Genomic DNA, 13,899 nt, shown 5'->3' on the forward strand with positions numbered 1-13,899 from the left:
TGCCAGCAGGTCAAGGGAGGTGATCCTCCCCCTCTCCTCAGCCCTGGTGAGGCCACATCTGGAGTACTGCATCCAGTTCTGGGCTCCCCAGTACAAGAGGGATGTGGCACTACTGGAGMRAGTSCAGCGAAGGGCCACAAAGATGATTAGGGGACTGGAGCATCTCTCTTATGAGGAAAGGCTGAGAGAGCTGGGCCTGTTTAGCCTGGAGAAGAGAAGGCTGAGAGGAGACCTTATCAACGTACACAAATATCTAAAGGAAGAGCGTCGAGAGGATGGGACCAGACTCTTTTCAGTGGAGCCCAGTGACAGGACGCGAGGCAACAGGCACAAACTGAAACACATGCAGTTCCATCTGAACATGAGGAAAAACTTCTTCACTGTGAGGGTGACAGAGCACTGGAACAGGTTGCCCAGAGAGGTTGTGGAGTCTCCTTCTCTGGAGATCTTCAAAACCCGCCTGGACGTGATCCTGTGCAACATGCTCTAGGTGACCCTGCTTGAGCAGGGGGGTTGGACTAGATGATCTCCAGAGGTCCCTTCCAACCTCAGCGATTCTGTGATTCTGTAAACAACACAGTTCCTGAAACCTTTTTTCTTTTTTTAAAGAAACTCCCTTCTTGATAAGAAATCTAAATTCTGTTAAAACTGTCATTTAAAAAGTATTAAGTGATTAAAAACTGTATCTACATTACATAATAATGCCAATAATGGATTTGATATAATGTAACTCTCGTACATTATCCACAAAAGCCTGTCTTTAACCTTCTGCAAAAAATTACAGCACAGGACTTAAGTGAAAAATGAATGCACCTTCTCAAGAAAATACAAACTCTGTTACAACTCATTAAAAAAAAACAGTAAGTTTCAATCTTTTATCCTCTTTGCCAATCACAGGAAAATAACAGTAAAAGGATTTACTTTTTGTTAAATTATATAGCAAAATTACCCCCAATACTCAGAAAACTGTAAAAGGCAAAAAAAATTTAGAGCCCACGTCAGACTTTGTATCCTAAAAACATAACCTAAAAATGATTATCTTTCCAAGAGCTGCCTCTGTGTAGGTACTCACGGGATGTTGGAGAGATGCAGGGTGGCAGATGGAGGAAAGATATTCTGGAAGTTCTTAGAGCCAGGCTTCTTAAAGCGATGTAAAGGGCTATTGCTATAGTCCTTAGTCAGACCTTGATCCTCTTGTCCCTCACGAGGAAGTTGAACTGTCTGATATTTTGAAAGAGTAGCACGGAGGATCTTTCCATACAGCCTCTGTCCATTCAAGTGGCTCATAGCTAGTCAGTAGAAATATCATTTGAACAGGAAAACAGATGAGGGGAGGGGAAGAAAAAAGGATTCTTTGAATACCACTGTCGTCCTCTATTTAGCATCAGATTTCACATTCTCTATTTAAATAGCAACTTCCGTCAGTACCAGGTGGGCTAGGTTTGCTTTCATAATATTATATTTAAAACAAGTATATGAATGCTATATAACACTCTAGTCTAAGCGCAACAAAAACGCAAATCAGCCTTTCACAAAAGAACACTTTATCATATATATAGCTTTTTAAGAATAATGAACAACAGGAAAATTCTAAAATAAATTCTCACAGTGCTTTTTAAATGGAGACTTGGGTTTTTTTCAAACCACTAAGAAAAAAATTCATTTACATGAAAGCCAACAATTCAATATCAACATATAAAAGCAAAAATTTGTATGTAGTAAAGCATCACTATGATAAATTTGTTTATGTTAGCCACTGACAGATGACAAATTCCTAATCCATACTATTTTCAAGCTAGTTAGAAGCATAAATAAGTTTTACAAATCCGTACCTAGCTGAGCCTGGGTTGCATCTGCCATTTGAACCAAAGCATTTTCTTTTTTGTTAAACATGATCTTCACACGATGTACATCACCATACACACCTGTGGAAATCCAGAAAAGATATCTGCCCAGAACATTTGCTATGAACAGCACAAGGGCAAATTTGTTTCTTTTGATGAAGAACAGTGTTACAAAAAAAATAATCAACTCATTAAACCAGCTTGGTTAGAACCTAAGGATAAAGAAGAGCTTTCAAGCTTCTGTATTATTTTCTGAAGTTTAGAACTTGTGACCCTCCCCCACAACAGGATCTCAATCATAAAACTGCATGTTTATTTTCAACTGCTAAATAGTGCAAAAGTGTTAAGATTCTCTCAGCAGTTGCATATTAGAACATCACCRCACCACCAAACATTTTCTCCTCCAAATAAAGTATGTGCCAATTCTGTAATCCATTCCCTCTAACACAGTCTTTGTTTTCCATCTTACTTTACTTTCCCATTCTTTGTAGTGTAAAAACAAATAAGATCATGCACACTGAAATTCTGCTGAAACTCTGATGGCTTTGCCTTGGTACCTGTGCCCTATGACTACTGATTCAGATTACTGTCATTTTAAAACCAGCACATTCTCTTTTGTGTTTTCTGCACAAGGAACAAAACAATGGAATGGCAAATAATCAGTGCGTGTCAGTTATGTATGTAACTGACATACATTTTATACACATCTTTTATACACATAACATTTTATATACATAAAATCTTACCAAATAAGATGAAGAGTCCATGTGGTGTGATGACCTGTTTAAATGACAAAACAAGTACACTATTTTTAAAACAATGCAAGTAAAATAGGAGTTGAATCTCTAAGTACTTAGTAAACAAAAACGAACGCAAGAGACACTGCACACTAACACATAAACATGTTTCCTGAATTTCTTGGTCATTCCCATGAATGACTGAAGCAAACAGCCTTCTTGTTAGTATGCATTTAGTAATCACATACAAAATATTTAGACAATGTAACACTTCAGCTCGTGCATTTTCATCACTGAAGACTCAGTTTATCATGCTGAAGAAGCAACTAAGTGGCTTTAGTTGAATCTACTCTTTCCACACTAGCATTTCATTCACTGAAAAACGAAAGCCACTTGCTAAACCAAAACCAGAAAAGAACATTCAAGAACACATTGGTAGATATTTTCTATACAGAAGACAACATCAAAAAAACCAAAAATAGTTGCTTCAGAATGTATTTGTTTTTTCTTCAATTTTGTCTCCATCTCTGCATATCACCACACTATGTTAAAGTCATGCGCATACTATATAATTGTTTAGGTATGAAGCACATAGAGCAGTATTTATATTGTGTCCGGTTAAAACTGTGAACAGAAGTTAAATATTGAATGAAATGTTTTTTGTTCAGTGATTTTTAACTAAATGGTAGTCTACCGAGCTCCCCAAACACCCGAGAGGATAATCTACACCCTAATGAAGCCAGGTTTTATCCAACTCAGGCAAAGGTTTTGCCAGCAATGATTACTAACAAAGTCTGGGGACCAGAAGCACTACTCACACCCTATAGCCCTATCCTTTCTCAACTTGCAACACTTCCTTCAATGTGTATTGAAATATAAATACATTATTTAAAAACAGAACATACTGCAGCTTAAATATGACCTCATACCTTATCATCAGCATTTAGGGATGAGGAACAATTATTATCAATATAAAACTTAAATGCTTCTTGCTCTTGTTTTCTGTCTCAAAATTTATTTAAAGACATTTCTTAATTAGACCAGACTGCAGTACTTCTATGAAAAAAATAGGTTTGTGAAGACAAGAAGAACAATTGATTTAAGAGTCATGGAGAGTCATGAGATACGGACACTGAAACCCTAAAAGAAGGGAGAAATGTAAAATGAAATTAGGTGAACCAGATTTTCTGTACATAGACAAAGAAACAACAGAGTTCAAACAATCACTACTGAAGAACAAGGGAGAACCTGTTACGTAGCTGCCAAAAATATATTTACCATGGACAGGTTGTCTCACGTTTTTATTTTTACCTTTCAAGAAGCTGAGCATTATTAAATGAATATACGTTGTATCATGTGTTGCAGCACAAAGTTCTATATCACAACTTCTTAAATATGATTACTATTAAGTAAAGCATCAATGTCCTAAAGATAGCTTTGATCTATGCTTCACATATGCTTATTCTTAAAAAGCTCATTCTTTGAAGACTCAGAGGACCATCTCGAATAATCAGCTGCAGAAAGCACTTCCACAGCAATAGTCAGAAATTAAATAATTCTCATCTTTCCTACTTGTTTGTACAAATACTTTTATTCCATACCAAGCATCAAAATAAACAGGTGTAGATTAGGACTGCAAGAGAAGGCAGCTATTCTTTGCTTTGTCAATATACCTTATCACTTAGAAACATTGAAGACACTGGTCAAGAGACTTTTAAATCTTAGTAATATGAAGATAAGTTTCATTTTGACAGTAAGTCTTAATATCATCTGTTTTATGGGTAAAAATCTCATGAGCATGTAGAGCAAGAAGGAATTTTATATTGCTGTAGTAGAACTGCTTGTGAGTAGTCAAGTAGAACTGCGTACTAAGACACGGTCTTGGTAAAGTTCTTAGATTTTTTTAACAGGATGCAAATTACGTTTAACTAAGCACAGATCAATGTTCAATATTTGAGATATAGCAGTATGCTTATGAAACAATCTATGCTATTTCTACTATAAAAATAAAGTTGTCCTCTCCTACCAAGGTATGAAAAAAAAAAAAAAATCAGTGTGGTTCTAAGGTGAACATGTGTATTTATTAACTTAAAAAAATTTACAGAGCTGCCAGTATCAAAGGACACCTCTGTTCTTATTCCCCTCCAGCCCAGTCAATATGACAAAACTAGAAAGATCCTACCCATGCTTTGAAAGGTACTTGATTTATCATGCTTTTATCTCCTTTGCTGCTCCCTTTAGTTTCCCTGAGTCTTTCCATTTTGTATCAAATGAAGAATTCTTTGGCTTCTCTAATGATGAAAGTGATTCACAAAGGCATCTTATCAGTAAAGATGCCAGTGAATTTACCAGTAGCATATGTTGTCTACGTTTTCAAAAAAGTTCTTATATCTCAGCATAAACTTTTCTCTGATTACTGTGTTCACTTACACTGCTAATACAAGGGTAATAAATGTTTCTCAAGTTAATTTGTGGTGTTTGGAAGTTTTCCACTGCTGACTGGAGTTTTTAAACCTCATCAATATTGCAAATTATCTCAAAAAAGAAGAGTGTCCTACTTCTGATACTATCAACATAAAAATATCATCTCTTATTCCTACAGCTAATTTCAAATTTTGGTAAGGATTCTGGCGGGTGATACTATTTTAGTACATAACTACTTGCACTGATTCCACCAACCAAACTTACCTCAGAGTTGAGGTTGCTGACCAGTAAAACAGAATTTCCTGGAACACCAGTAACACCTGGAATAGTCATCCGTCCAGATACTGCAGAGGTGGGCATTCCAAGAGGACCAAGCGCTCCAGGAACAGCTGGAACTGAAAGATCTGGAAGGGAATGAATAGAATCATATGACATCTCAAATAAAGTGAGAAAATGCATTTTAGAAAACTGAAAAGCAGGCTTAGTTCTGCAAAAAAATCAGTATTTAATAAAAACAATGCTGTCAAGTACTTCAGTTACTCCTAATAACCAATTAATAAACCAGGAAGCACCTCCTCTCAGCAGACAAAGAAATACTCAGTCACAGCAAGGGACCAAAGGGGGTCACAAATTGCAGCTGAAAAAAGATGAAAAATTATTTAGCACAAAAATTTATCCTGTGCTAGAGAGGAAAAGATTACTGAGTCTGGAAGACTGTTTATTTTTCATTTTGTACCCAGAAAAGGGAAGACTTACTGCTTTACTTTTGAGTGTCAACGAAGTCTTATGATTTTTAGAAAAAAGGATGCCTAGAGTTTCTTCTCTTGCAGGTAATCTTTTTCATGGTATTTAATTTCTTATGAGATGAAAAATCACATCAACTTATGTTCTTTATTATAAAAAGTAATTTTATTGAATAATATGTTATGCAAAGAGATTCAGAATGCCTCAAATGAGCTTTGTGTTCTGACTGCTGCATTTGAAAACTAGTCCTGTATTCTGACAGACCACCAGTCCCAAATGCAACCACCACATTTTCTTAGAGAATAGGAACTTACTGGCAGCTTGAGGAAAGCCAATGGCTGGGGCAAATCCAGCAGGCCCCGAGTATGGTGAGGAGATGATACCTGGGGTGCCTAGAGATAGGAGACATATCTAATTAAAACAGATTTTAACATCTTCAGAAAACAGAAAAGACTTCAAGAATGAGATTCAGCAGCCAACATTGCCATTTTGACTTAGGTCAGGTATTACATCTTCTACAAAATGTTAAAAAAACTGATTGAAATCCAAAATTCTATATTCAAAGAGATAATTTTCAGCCTTTTTTTAGTGCAATGATTCAGATCACCTTCAGTGTCCCCTTTTAAATGAAGTCAGGGCAAAATGCAATGTAGACTAGTTTGATCAGGAAAGTATAGCATAGATCCACTGAAGCCGAGACATCTGTGGGCTAATGTTCAGTAAAGAATTGCTTCTATTCATAAAATGAAAATGCATTCTAGAAATTTTCAAGAAGGAAATACTCTCATGAAGGACATTTTGCAATGACCATATACTTATATTAAGAATATATATATATATATATATATATATATATATATATATTTTAATGGTTCTCCTGGCAATCACTAGTCTTAAGCAGATTTTGAATAGTAACATACAGAGAGTAGTTGCCCCAAAGATTGTTCAGTTGCTTTAAGATTTGGAGTTAATTGCTACCCTGAGCAGCACATAAGCTAGCGTTCTGAGAGACAATTAGATCCAAGCTTGAGTTGTAGATTCTTTCATAAGTTAGCACACTAGATTTTTTTTAAAACTGTACTTATATAATCTGTAAATACATTCTGAGTGCCCATAACATGTTGAATACTCAAACCTCCACCACTAACTCAAACAGCTACATTCTCTAACAGGTGGGTATTGACAGGAATGATACAATACCATAAGAATTACCAGTTATGAGTTACAAAAACAACAAATGAAACAGACTCCTCAGATCCAGTATTCATGAATACTGCATCACATTACATCTCCTCTTATCTGTAGTGACAAAATGTCTTTAACACAAACAATGTGATGTATTTATCACATCAAAGTAAGTCGTTGTGTTCTTGTAATACATGCATTAGTGCATTATACTGACAAGTTCTGGCAATATAGGTATCAATCACGTATTCACTGTCCAAGAATGATAATGGAAACATTACTGAAGAAACAGATAAAGGGCTTTTATTTTGCAAAATGTGACCTGCATGTTGCACACTGATATCAAAAACAGGCACATAAAAATAGTCAAACAGAGCTAAAAAATATCTAGAATTCTTTGCACATTTTTTATGGACAAAATAATTTGCTTTATAGCTTAGCAGCTAGCTTTTAAAGCATGCTAATTCATATACCTTCTGCCTGTGCTCACTGGGTGAGGAAAATCTTTAAATGCAAAATATATTTCAAAATTTGCTTGTCAATAATTAAAATATCTTTCCCACTGCAAAATGAAATTTCAAGAACAGTTCAGTTTAGCTATTACAATAACTTCAAGCCTACAGTAAAAAATGCATGTAGCACTCCAGTAGAGATACCTGCTTTATCTTCTATTTCTCCATCAAAACTGCTTCCACTAGAAATAACAAAGGAAGCATAAGTTCTGACMGAACTCCAACATCTTTGCCTCATATCATGTAACTGAGAACTGTTTGAACATGCCTATGGCAGCATATCCACCTTGTTACCACTGATGAAAAAGTCAGAACTGTGTTTTTCTCAGTCTACAGCTGCATGTACAGACAAAACCGATATGTATTTTTTTAAAAGAAAAAATATCTATGCAGCTGCTTCACTATGACCCCACTATAAACTTCTCTCATATTGATACAGATGTCAGACTCTTATTTACACCAGCACCTCTGCTGTTCTTACTATTATAATAGACTTATAGACTGAAAATCAGATTGTCAGCAGAGACAGACTTGGAGGAGTGAGGGGGAAAGAAATGCAGAAGTGTTCACGTGTCATCCCTGAAAAGCATGTGTACAATGTTTATCTCTTTCCTACATGCATGTGTGTACTTAATCTACTTTAATTATACTTTTCCTTTTCACTGACATGTCAATTATAAAAACTTAATTCATCAAAACATATCAGACCTATAAAAACCACAGGGCACATTGTTTTCATGATGCTGTATGGCAACTTCTTCAAAAAATTATTAAAGTGATAGTTCATGACATAAACATCCAAAGCCAGCCTTTCTATAAGAAAACCTGTAGAAATAATCAAGAAAGAGGAGTGAGTGCAACCCACTTTCTTACTCTAATTAGAACTATCATAGCCAACTACCAGACAAACAAACCAAAACCAGTATCTGACACAGCTATCCCAGAAAATTGAAGGAAAAAAGGGAATTCGTCCCTCGCCTTCCTCCCTGCTATTATTCTGACCAAAAGAACTGTCCTTAGATACTTATTCAACAGCTGAGACAATTCTTAGTTGTGTATTATTGCTAATGGTTGTCATTAGAGAGAAAGAAAAATAGCTAAAATTGCTCAAATTGCATTGTGAGCACTTCTTCCAAGTAATCAGATTAATCTATTTGATGATTTACATTATTACCAAAGTTGATTAAGTGAATACGCATGAGGAGTTACAACAAAAGGCTTCTCCAGTGCAGCTTCAAGCAAACACTCTCACCTCTATGCCATGGCAGTGACTTCTAAGATTCTAAAAAAGCTTCTAAAATTTCATCTTTTAAAAAAGACATTTATAAAACATACATTAATAAGCATAATATTGATACATATTGTTCTTCAAAGCAGCCAGTTTTCCTTAGAGTATGAACAAATAAGAGCAAATAGGCTTTAAAACACTTATTTTCAAACAGCTTTAGGGAACCTGTGTCAATTTTGGATGACTGTGCCACTGACCTTTATGCTATGCAGCACTTATTATCCTACCCTGTAACAACCATATAATTTCACACAATTTTACAAAAGTAGCTTTATGATGGTCCTTTGAATTTGCCCAACAGCATTCCTCATGTTATGGTTTCAGATATTCATTCACCCAGAATAGGATTTTCTATTTTTCAAGCAAATTTGACTGGAACCCAACAATCAGAAATGTACCTAAAACAGACCCTTCTTTCAACAGAACCATTAGGGAGGCAGAACACAAATCCATCAAGGGCAATGCAACATAAAAAACAATGATCTGATTGTGTGCGTTTATCATTAATAGGGAAGATTTCTTACCAAAGGCAGCAGCCATGGTGGGATCCAGGGAAGGCTGGCCATCACCAGAGGGAAGGTCAAGGCGAGTGAAATCTCTACTTTTGTCATTGTTGTACTTTACATTAAGGCTAGTTAACTTGGAGAAATCAATACGCAGAGTGCAGCATGCATTGTAGACATTCTGGCCATCCAGAGCCTGAAGAAAAATAGTTAAGGTTTCAGAGACAAAATGCTACAGCCCCCACTCTAAATTTATATCACAACTGTATCCAAACAGAAATCCATTTTCTCTGTTTAAGGTCCTGCTTTCAAATGTCAGGTGGACAATTATGCTGTAACTACCCTTTCCTAAATATGCTGTGTAGAGTATTAGTGTAGTGCAATAATTAGCAAGTATTATGTTGCTTTGTGCCAATGTATAACATGTAACTTCAAGGATGACTTGTGTTCCTAGATGTGCTTCTAATCTTACTTGTCTCCCACTCAACACATGGTATGAGATGCTGGTAGCGACACTAATTTTGAGATTTTTACGATAGGCCAGAAGCAATGAATTATGCATGTTTGGAATTCTCTCTCTTACATTATAAAAATGAAAATCCATCTTTTTAACGGCAGTTATGCCCAAAGAGATCACTGAAATAGTATTTTCTTCAGAGACCCATCATTAAAAAATAGTAGTGGAGAAAGGGAAAAAAAACACACTCAGAAGCTACTGTTTTGTCATAAGTTATAGAATTATAATTTCAGTTTCATATATGTTCATAGGAGTAATCATATGAATTTCCCTGAACTTTTTAATCAGATATCATTTATTAATAATATTGTTCTTTAAGAAAAGATGCTATTGCTAACAAACAGGACGTAGCCCAACTACCTTTATTAATTCCTGATACAAACTTCATCTCTAAAACACATATTGAATTTACCTACTAGGTAACTAATGGAAATTAATACACGGCCTAAAGTGCAAGTACCAATATTTAAATATTCTGTGCTTTTAATTTTGAAGCTGAGAATAAAATCAATTTCAAAAACAAAAGAAGTGTAAAAGTTCCCTTACCTTTAATCTTCCAGTAACTTTTTGAAAAAACTGAATACTAAATACCACTTCATACTTAAAGACAATTTTTTTTTCTGTGTACTTTTTCTGTGAACTTTAAATTTTATTTTATTTATTTATTAATTTGAGGTTACCAACATAGGTTAAGGAGAAATGCACAGCACTTCATGCTTAATTTCCAACAAATTAAATACTTTATTTTTACAAATTAAATACTTCATTTTCTGTACCTGTTCATTACTTCACAGTCCAGATATTACCACATGATGAATTTTAACACTGCTTATCCTTCTGCAAAAGTCTGTGAGGTCTCAGCTCAATATCTAAGTATCAAGCTACTATCCACTCAGAAAATTAACACTAAATTCCCTAAAAATGAAAATATTTAACTATAAGGTGACTAATTCTACAACTTTATTTTTGAAAGAGACAGATATCTAAAGTAGGTGACCTTTTTCTCATTACTGAGAACATGCATTTTAAAAATCAGCAAGCTGCTGGCTTGAAATTAAGAAATTTAAGGTGAAAAGATTGATTACATTAAGTTCTCACTGAAATTCAAGACAGTAAAATATCTTGCATTTATCAAATTAACCTCAAGGCATTTAACTACACTGTTCTTAGGCCTGATAGGCACTGAAAATATTCTATTTAGTTTGACAGGCAAAAGAAGTTCTGGCAAAACTACAGCTACTATCACTCATCACTATTAGCAGCCCCAATCTTTGATTTGGTAGAATCATACAGGTTTTGATATATGTGCTCATATGTTTATACTTGCTGTTCATGATGCACCTTTATCCTCTTACCTAATTAGGGATGCTGAAGTTATTCTATGCAACAAGAGGATTTAAGCATGAGAATGACAAGAAGTCATAACATTAGTAATTGTTTGCTTGTTAATTTTAYGTATAAAGACCAGTTTGTCTGGAAAACAAGCCAAACAAAACAAACACGTATCAGCTGAATACACTACACTTACCATTTTGGCATAATGTGCATTCATTGGATCAGCATATTGAAGCAAGACTTGAAATTGATTGTTCTTTGTGAAGGTGATAATCTTCAAGACAGTTCCAAATTTAGAGAAAATCTGAGAAGAAAGAAACATGGAAAATTTTGAAAACCATGAAGAATTCATCCACAGTAAAAACTAACAATTTAGTACTTTATATAATTTTCTGAAGAATGATTTCTGCTCTGAGAGCTGAACAGAAATTGACTGATGTCAGAATTTTGCTTCAGGTCAAAAAATGTTATGGAAGGTGGAGAAGAGGGATATAATTTCCAGAAGAACTATCAATGACTGTTCAACAAAAAGTGGAGAAGTCCATCCCAAATAGGCCTTTGTCCAGTGTCTGCACAGAAACTGGCGATAAAGAAAGTGAATGCTTGAGAAATGGAACATCACAAACTAATTGAAATGGGGACAGCAAACTGCCTTTGGAGATATCAATATTTAAATTCTGTACTTCAAACAAATTCTGCAAATTTAGTGGCTGAAGGTACAATCTAAATAGCTTATGCCTCTATAGATTAGTTATGCAGACCCAATGTCGAACTAGAAGTCAAGGAAGCAAGAAAAAAAATCCAGTTTGGGACCTCTAATTTACAATTGAATGGTATTTAGTTTATTGTATATGCAAGTTCTATAGAAGATTTTAAAAGGCTGAAATTATATACACATGTTCAAAATCAGAGTGCATTCAACACACAGGTACACAAAAGAGTACCCCCAAAGAATGAGGAAAAAAAGTACAACTAGGCTACATCATGCAAAAGCAGAAAAACCTACATCTGATGTATGAGTGAAAAAGGAAGTGCGAGTCTGGGAAGTACTGACAGCAAATTTAAGCCAGACATACAGTGCAGGGAAAAGAATAATTGTAAAGGTAACTCAATATCAAGTTTCAGAGCAAACTATTAGAAGTAATACAAAGTAACATAGCAGTCAGGAAAGCAGAACTCCCATTCCGCCCCAGACAAGTTTTAACCCTGGAATGGAAAGAAACACCAGAGATATGCACAAGCATCTCTTATCAACCTACTAGGCCTAGAGTCATGGATACAAGACACACTGTCCTAACCCTTTGTGCTCAGTTCTTCTCTCTCTCCCCCTCTCTCTCTCTCTCTCTCTCTCTCTCTCTCTCTCTCTCTCTCACAGTTAAGGTTTTTATGCCACAGTCAGCATTTTGTGGTAGAAGACAGAACAGAAACCTTTTTCACAGCAGTTTAAAATTAGCTGTTGAGTGCCTGTTCACAAAGCACTTCTCCTTAACAATGGCCAAAATACAGACTCTGAGCATATGCTTTTCCTTGTATGTTCCTTTTTAAGGTAATGAAATTCAATGTATACCTGTTTATTTTTAAACCTAAAACCTGCTGTATACACCAATTTTGTTTCTACAAAGATAACACTGAATATTCACTTTCTTATAATAAATATTTTAAAGTAAATTTGGTAAAAAAGTGAAAGTGTTTCCTGACAAGCAGTTATAATTCACAATATATAATCTAAGTTTTGGATGAAATCTTGCCTACCAGTATTCTACATAATGCTATAATAATCAGGGAAAATTTGCATTTTCATTAACCTTATCACACTGTTACAGAACAACGTGACCTTGTAGCTATCTATCATGCACAAAGTGCTGTTCTAATTAGTAGAGAGTATCCCTTGTTAACTCCAAATAACATTCCTTTTCAAATATCACTTAATTTTCCAAGTCTACTGCAAAAGTAGTTAAGTGAGGGTCACCGAGCAACTTAAACATTGAGAATACAGTTCTGCTGCAATGAAGCGTTAATTTTATTAAAGTAACTTAGCATGAATCTCCTCTTCTGCTGCCTGCTTAGTAAGAATAGCATCCAAGGTTAGGTCCAGGAATTGCTTTTACACTGTTAAACTAGTACAGCTCCCATAATCATAGAAATTAGTGCATTCAGAATAACCTGAAAACAAATAATCCTAAAATGCTAACATAATATTTGTATAAGCACATTAATGAGTAAACAATACTCATAGATGCAAACAGAAGTTTAGACCATGCTAATTGCTACCCCAAAGAGAGAACAGGTAAGTGTGTTAGCTAAATGGTATCATGGGGAAACACAGGGGAAAAAAAGGAAATATTAAAAAGAAGAGGAAAAACAGAATGTATTTAACAATCAATTATTGTTTGAGATGCTTAAGTAGAGCTCCAATGAGAAGAGCAGCAAAAATCTCCTTCCAGAACTGTAGGTCCTTGTAAGAGATTCCCAATCATTTTAAATCACATTAATTGAAAAATCCCATATTTTTGGGGTGTGCCCAAATTTACTGGTTATTTCAAAAGCTTCAAGTATGAAATCCTTATGCAATATCTGAAGGAAGTATTGACAAAATTTTCAGGCACATAGAAACAGTCTCCTAATGTTGCTGCTTTTAAATGTTTAGATCTCAACAGCACAGCACAACTGCCTAGCAGGAGTTACAGTGAAGTMTTTCATAGCTATAACCCACAATTATTCCAAGTTCTCAAAGGTAAAGTAGCTGACATTCTAACAGTCGATGAAAAATTGAATACATTTGTCCAAATGACTATGCTTGTACATTATAC

General features: G+C 35.1%; 1 protein-coding gene across 1 annotated transcript in view; it reads right to left on the minus strand.

Annotated features, from left to right (window-relative positions):
- The window catches only part of PTBP3 (polypyrimidine tract binding protein 3), a 36,379-nt gene that overhangs the window by 9,488 nt on the left and 12,992 nt on the right, over window positions 1-13,899 (minus strand). Inside the window, exons 5-11 of the mRNA XM_026061556.1 lie at window positions 11,283-11,393; window positions 9,259-9,433; window positions 6,064-6,141; window positions 5,270-5,409; window positions 2,591-2,624; window positions 1,833-1,925; window positions 1,073-1,289 (exon numbers count right to left, since the gene is read on the minus strand). Coding sequence (XP_025917341.1) covers window positions 1,073-1,289; window positions 1,833-1,925; window positions 2,591-2,624; window positions 5,270-5,409; window positions 6,064-6,141; window positions 9,259-9,433; window positions 11,283-11,393 — 848 coding nt within the window. The remainder of the gene's footprint in view (window positions 1-1,072; window positions 1,290-1,832; window positions 1,926-2,590; window positions 2,625-5,269; window positions 5,410-6,063; window positions 6,142-9,258; window positions 9,434-11,282; window positions 11,394-13,899) is intronic.

This window comes from Apteryx rowi, unplaced genomic scaffold (genome assembly GCF_003343035.1).
Source record: "Apteryx rowi isolate R43461 unplaced genomic scaffold, aptRow1 scaffold_182, whole genome shotgun sequence".
In the NCBI taxonomy this organism is placed as follows: Eukaryota; Metazoa; Chordata; class Aves; order Apterygiformes; family Apterygidae; genus Apteryx; species Apteryx rowi.